Genomic DNA, 6,462 nt, shown 5'->3' with positions numbered 1-6,462 from the left:
TTTTACAGGCCGATGCGAGTGATTTTGCGATTGAGGCAGCTTCATTCCAAGAGGGTAGACCTGTAGCTTTTGAGAGTAAGAAGCTAGACGACACTCAATATCATTGGTCCACAACACTAGAAAAAAAACTCTATGCAGTTGTGTATGCTCTAAAAGTTTGCAGACACTACTTGTATGGTTTGAAGTTTCTTGTATTGACCGATCACCACTCAATCAAGTATGTGTGATGGGTCTGAATTGAGGGGATGGAAGGCTAGATGGGCAGAATTAATGCAAGATTTTGATTTTGAAATACATTATCGAAAGGGTTCGCTGAATAGTGTGGCGGATGCTTTAAGTCGAGTCAAGTTTGTAAATGCTATGTCATTTACGGAAATATCCTCACACCTATTTTAATCCTTGCGAGGGCTTTGCGTGACTGATAGTCATTTCCGTTCTTATTGGCAGAAAGTCCAGGATGGGAGCTCCATGGTTGACCAGGACTCACAGATTGTGCCACCTACGGTACAGGTAGTGGGAGGTCAGTGGATGATTAGGAACGGCTTGCTGTTCCGGAATGGAAACATATGTGTGCTAGATGTTTTGGATCTTCGATCCAAGATTCTCTGGAAGTGTCATGATGCTTCTAGTGCTGGACATCCAAGTATACATCGGACTCTGTCTCTAGTGAAGCATACCTTTTATTGGCCTAAGATGCGTGCATTTATAGAAAACTATGTGGTAGGTTATCGGGTTTGTCAGGTTACTAAGACAGAACGCCTTAGAAGCGCAGGTTTATTACAGCCATTGCAAATCCCGGGTAATAAATGAGAAAGTATTTCCATGGATTTTATTACCAGTTTGCCTAAAATGCACAAGGGTCATGACTCCATTTGGGTCATAGTGGACCGTCTGACAAAAATGGCTAGATTCTTACCTACTAGAACAACCATCTCAGCTATTCAGCTGGCTCACGAGTTTGTGGACCACTTGTTTAAGTTGTATGGTTTGCCCTCTGACATAGTCACTGATAGGGACTCCAAGTTCACATGTAACTTTTGGACACTTGTTTTTGAGAAGTTAGAAACTACTCTAAGTATGAGTTCCTCAGATCATGCACAATTCGATGGCAGTACAGTAAAGGTCAACCAATTGGTTGAAGATATGCTTTGAGCATATGTTTCCAACTGACAGTCTTCATGGCAAGATTATCTCCCCATGATAGAATTTGCTTATAACAGTGCGAAGCATTCGAGTACTGGTTACAGTCCTTTTATGCTTATGTACGGGTTTCAACCTAAGTCACCAGTTATGTTGGGTAGGGAATCCAAAATGATGCTGCAAAGACATTCTTGCAAGACATGCAAGAAATGTTGCAGTTTGCCAAAGAGTCTATTAGAAGTGCCCAAGATTGGGACAGATTTTATGCTAATAGACATCATTCACCTAGAGAGTTCTCTGAAGGAATGATAGTATATTTGCGAATTCCCAAGGAATCCAAGAGCCTAAGTACTGGTTTGGTTTCGAAGTTATCCCCGAGATACTGTGGTCCGTTCAAGATTATTAAACGAATTGGACCAATTGCATATAGACTAGAATTGCCTCCTGATGTTAAAGTACATCCCGTATTTCATGTCAGTAGACTGGAAGAGTTACTGGATGTAGATGATCAAATTGTTTCTCCTCAAGAAATAATAGAAGTTACAGATTTGACTTTTATTCCACACGAACCTGAGAGTACTCTTGAATTTCGTGATAGACAGATTCGTAATAGAACTATCACGGAATACAAGATCAAGTGGAAGGATCGTGTTGAGGAGGATGCAACATGGGAGACATTACAAAACCTCCAGAGAACGTTTCCGGGTTTTTTAGCAAACTCAGGAGAGTTCTTAGAGGGAGGGAAGTATGTCATGTGCACAGATTGGTATCTGATGTGTACTGGGTACACAAGACTAGCTCAAGTAGCCTGGGGAGGGTAGGCTTGATTCTCGAGTTGAGTGGCAAGGGTATGACCCAATTAGAGGTTTTCGCTATTTTTGGCGCTTGGGCCCTGAGTCTATATAAGGAGCCCAGAGGTTCAATTCTCAAAGAGCCGATGGGAGCAACTCTCATTCCCAAGTGCCAGGTCGATCCTGGATTGAGTCGCGAACGCGCACCTGCATCATAGCATAGCCCAAGGCCCAACAGCAGATCCCAAGCTTCACAACGCCACATGGTAGTATGGGACACCAAGCTGAAAAGGATTTGGTTGGGTGGTGAGCAGCCTGCTCAGATTCCTCACGTTGGTCATTAGAAAAAAAGGGAGCTCATTTTGGGGCCTTTTAGAAGAGAGAGAAAATAGGCTCACAACCAATCAGGAGTGAGCCAACGTAACGTTGAAAATTCAACAAAAGAAGATGAAAATAAGAAAAAGAAATAGTACTATATGTTCGTAAAAGCATGTCACATTAATGAGGTGATCTGATTTGAATCTTTAAAAAAATTATTTTCTGTGCAAAATTTGGTAATTCTGACACCGCAGACGCGTTCGGAACGGCCCAAAACCTCAAGAACGGCACTAGAAATGCTGAAATCGAACATTCGGAGGCCCGGAAACGGCCAAAAAAGGCCGAAAAACGCAATTTGCAGAAAAACGCGATTTGGCACTTTTGAAATTTGGAGATTAGAGTACTGGGGTTCTTGTGTTTGCTTGCAGATTAGAGTTTTAGGAGTGCTGGGGTTGTGTCAAGCATGGATCTATATTTATCTAAAATGAAGCTTTTAAATCCCAAAATTTGGATTCTTTGTGGTTACAAAATTAAGTAGAAATCATTATACCAATAAAATGCAAGGTCACCTAGGAAAAAGAATCGAGTAATGTAGGAACCCAAAAAATGATGGAGAAACACAAAGCTAGGTTGGAAAGACAAGTTTCTCTGTATTGCTGGGTTTATTGATGGCTCTAAGTAGAAGCAATAAAGATATCCAAGTAAAGTAATGCAATCAGACTACAATGCTTTCTCCATTGATTCTATGGATTTCCCCAATGGGGATTGCATGGACAGAGTTGATTATACATAATCTCTTTGATTGGGGAGACAACCAGATAAGCTTCAAGGAACCACAGCTTCCCGGTGGGGGTCAATACTGGAATGCAATGAGGGATTTCATCCTGCTTGTCCCTTGTATTTGCAGACATCCGATCTCGCAAAGACATTGCCTACATAGAAGGCACATACATGTTCAGCAAAGTATATTTAATGTGTATGGCTTTTGTAGGACTTGAAAAACAAGAGCTTCAAGCAAAGCCCAACAACGTAATTTGGAGATCCAATGAGCTTTGCTCACACATTCCCAGCCCCCTTTTCTTTAACCTTCGCTGCATTATCCCTAATCTTTGCTGCATCATCCAACCTTCCAGCTGCAGCATACATGCTTTCCAGCAGGACATATGCTTCAGAATTAAACTCATCCAAATCCAGAACACGTTTTGCAGCACGCTCTCCCCGTTCAATATCAGCGTGTAGTTTGCAGGCATTAAGCATGGTCATCCAAACAAAAGCACTCGGTTCAGATACCATTCCAGAAATATAAAGCTCTGCTTCATCAAACAGTCCAGCTCTGCCAAGAAGATCCACCATGTTAACATAATGCTCCCCTACAGGGATGATTCCATAATTGGATCTCATGGAGTCAAAGAGCTGGCGACCCTCATTGACTAGACCTGCACGGCTGCATGCGGAGAGAACATGGATGAAGGTGATTTTGTCTGGCTTCACTAATGTCTGCTGGCACATTTGTTCAAAAAGACGCAGGGCATCCTTGCTCTTGCCATGCTGTACATATGCTGCAATCACCATATTCCACAGGCCAACATCCAGTTCAGGTAATTTGCTGAAAGTTTCTTGCAGATCAGGCAAAGTTCCACACTTAATGTACAAATTGACAAGGGCAGTCCCAACCGTAATATCAGATTCAAGTCCACTGTCAACAATCTCTTTGTGGATCATCATGCCATCGGCTAAAGCTTCACAGTTGGCAAACGCATCAAGTAGGGTGACAAAGGTGACCTTGTTTGGCTTCACACCTTCTGAGTGCATTAGTTCTAGTAGTTGTAAGGCCTCTGTGTGATCATCATGCTGTGCATATGCTGCTATAATTGTGGTCCATAAAACGACATCTCGTTGAGAAGATTCATTGAACAACCTCCTTGCAACATCCAAGCTCCCACATTTTGAATACATGTTGATCAGGGCAGTCATTACTATAACGTCTGATTCGAAACCCCTCTCTTTTATGCGAGTGTGGATCAGCTCCCCTGTTGCCAGATGTGCTGCACTGGCACAGGCAGAAAGAACAGTAACGTAAGCCATTTTATCTGGCTTCACACCCTTCTCCTCCATGTTTTTAAACAATTCGAGTGCCTCCTCACCATTGCCACTCCAAGCATATATTCCGATCATTGTTGTCCACAAAGCCACGTCTTTCTTATTAACCTTGTCAAAGATCTCACGAGCTTCATGTAGACATCCACACCTGGCATACATATTGATAAGGGCAGTCACAACAAAAAGGTTTGACTCTAGTTCATCGACAATAACCTGGAAGTGGATTAACTTGCCCTCTGCAAGGTCTTCAAGCACACCAAGTACAGTGCTAAATGTGTGAGCATTTGGCTTCACACCTTCCTGTTCCATGTTTTGAAACAGCTGAAGAGCCTCCTTTGCATTACCATGCTGTACGTATGCTTTGATTATTACAGTCCAGGAGGAAATATCTCGATGGGACACATCAAAGACTTTACGAGCCTCATCCAGACATCCAAATTTGGTATACATCAAGATCAGCGCATTGGCCACGGTAATGGTTGACTCAAGTCCCCTGTTGGCAATAAGAATATGGATTAGCTTGCCGTATGCCAGGAATCCTGTTCTGGCACATGCTTCCAAGGCTTTCATGAAAATGGAATTGGTTGGCTCCAGCCCGTCCTGGATCATTTGTGTGAAGTATTGCAGAGCCTCCCCGCCCTTCTCATTCTGTGTGCACACCGAAATAATAGAGGCCCAACAGAAAAGATCCCGAGGAAAAGGCAGGCTTTCAAATAGCTCCTGTGCGTCAGAAACACTACCACATCTGCCATACATCTGTATGCATGCGGCTGCAACCTCGGGGTTTGAGTGCAAACCGATTTTTGCAATGTGGGCATAGATTAGTTTGCCATCTGGAAGTGCTTCTGGCTTGGTAAATGCTTTCAGGAGGCTGAGAATGGTCTTCTTCGTTGCCTTTGGTTGTCCTCGGTGCAGCATCTCTTCAAAAAGTTGAACGGCTTCCTTGAAGCGTCCATGCTTTCCATATGCTGAGATCATTGCATTCCAGGAAACCAAATTGCGAACAGGCATCGTGTCGAATACTCTTTTAGCGTTCTCTAAAGTCCCCAATTCTGCATGTGCTGAGAGAAGGGCGTTCCAAGCGACTACATTCTGAGAGCACTGTGTCTCGAACACCCAGATTGCATCCTCTAGGCTTTCACATTTAGCATAGATACTGAGGATGCGGTGTGCCAGGAAAAACTGTAATCCATTTTTCATGATATGGGCGTGCACCCGTTTGGTTTCTTTGAGAGACTTCACCTTGCCGCAACAGTTTAGGAGATGAACATAGGTCTCCGACATTGCAGAACTGCATTCTGGATCTCTAGCATACAGGAAGTCAACGGCGTTCTTCAGCTGCCCTTGATTACAAAGAGAGGTGATATCCGACAGAAGGGCATCGCTAGGTGAAGCGATTGCAGCCCTGGAGAAGCTGCCTAGGCTACGATGCCCGGCAAATGCCTGCTGCAAACGTTCAATCCATCCTGAAGCAAAGCAAAGGGAGGCTTAAAAGGTTGCATTCATATAATATTAAGAATCCTATCAGCAACTCAATTCGATGAGGTTACTCACATAAATATACTTTCAGAAACAAAGCCCACCTGCAGAAGTAGTCCGGGCGGGTCTGAAAACGATGCGAGGAATCATCCTCTGCTAAATCACCGGTGAGCTGAAGCGCTGAGTTCAAGCTTCTGCTCTCTGGCCACCATCATCAAAAGGCTGTCTAAAATACATCTTGTGGGTTGTTTTCAAGCTCTTGCTCAGTCGTCAGCACCAACAAATAGGCCTTGCTGCATGTGAGCTCAAAACAGTGCAGTTTATGAATGCTCAGGGGAACCTTGGGAATTTCACATATAGGTAACGAATGTATTTCATGCCCAGGGTTTGTGATTTGGTCTCTCTGTGTATGTACGAGTAGCATGACCCGTCTATGACGGGTTAGAGACCCACATGAGTGCACGACTCTAGTCAAGCACAAGCCAAGCTTGATGGTATGATCAAACATAGTGGGAGGGTGGCAACATGATGTCAAAGGTAGTATGACAACTTCCAGAGCTTACAAATGAAAGTAAGAAGCCATAGAGTCACATTACTCCATGCTGACTTATTCAAATTCAAAATTGAATTGAAT

At 43.5% G+C, this 6,462-nt stretch overlaps 1 protein-coding gene across 1 annotated transcript; it reads right to left on the bottom strand.

The window, feature by feature from the left end:
• Positions 1-2,901: 2,901 nt before the first annotated feature.
• LOC147896923 (pentatricopeptide repeat-containing protein At5g27110-like) lies at positions 2,902-6,219 on the bottom strand. Its single transcript, XM_087381018.1, has 2 exons — positions 5,933-6,219; positions 2,902-5,815 (listed from the first exon to the last, which is right to left on the bottom strand). Exons 1-2 carry the CDS (start codon positions 5,976-5,978, stop codon positions 3,306-3,308), a joined length of 2,556 nt encoding a protein of 851 aa, XP_087237144.1. The 5' UTR covers positions 5,979-6,219; the 3' UTR covers positions 2,902-3,305.
• Positions 6,220-6,462: the final 243 nt, after the last annotated feature.

This window comes from Dipteris shenzhenensis, chromosome 11 (assembly GCF_047967505.1).
Source record: "Dipteris shenzhenensis isolate YYH24624 ecotype China chromosome 11, Dip_SZ_1.0, whole genome shotgun sequence".
Classification (NCBI taxonomy): Eukaryota; Viridiplantae; Streptophyta; class Polypodiopsida; order Gleicheniales; family Dipteridaceae; genus Dipteris; species Dipteris shenzhenensis.
The sequence above is the reverse complement of the archived record's forward strand: the minus strand, read 5'-3'. Positions and strand labels throughout refer to the sequence as shown.

Excerpts from the sequence above, each read along its gene's own strand:
- LOC147896923 (XM_087381018.1), bottom strand. The coding sequence starts at position 5,978 with ATGATTCCTCGCATCGTTTTCAGACCCGCCCGGACTACTTCTGCAG. Across the intron at positions 5,816-5,932 it reads CGCCCGGACTACTTCTGCAG|GATGGATTGAACGTTTGCAG; the intron begins GTGGGCTTTGTT and ends GCTTTGCTTCAG.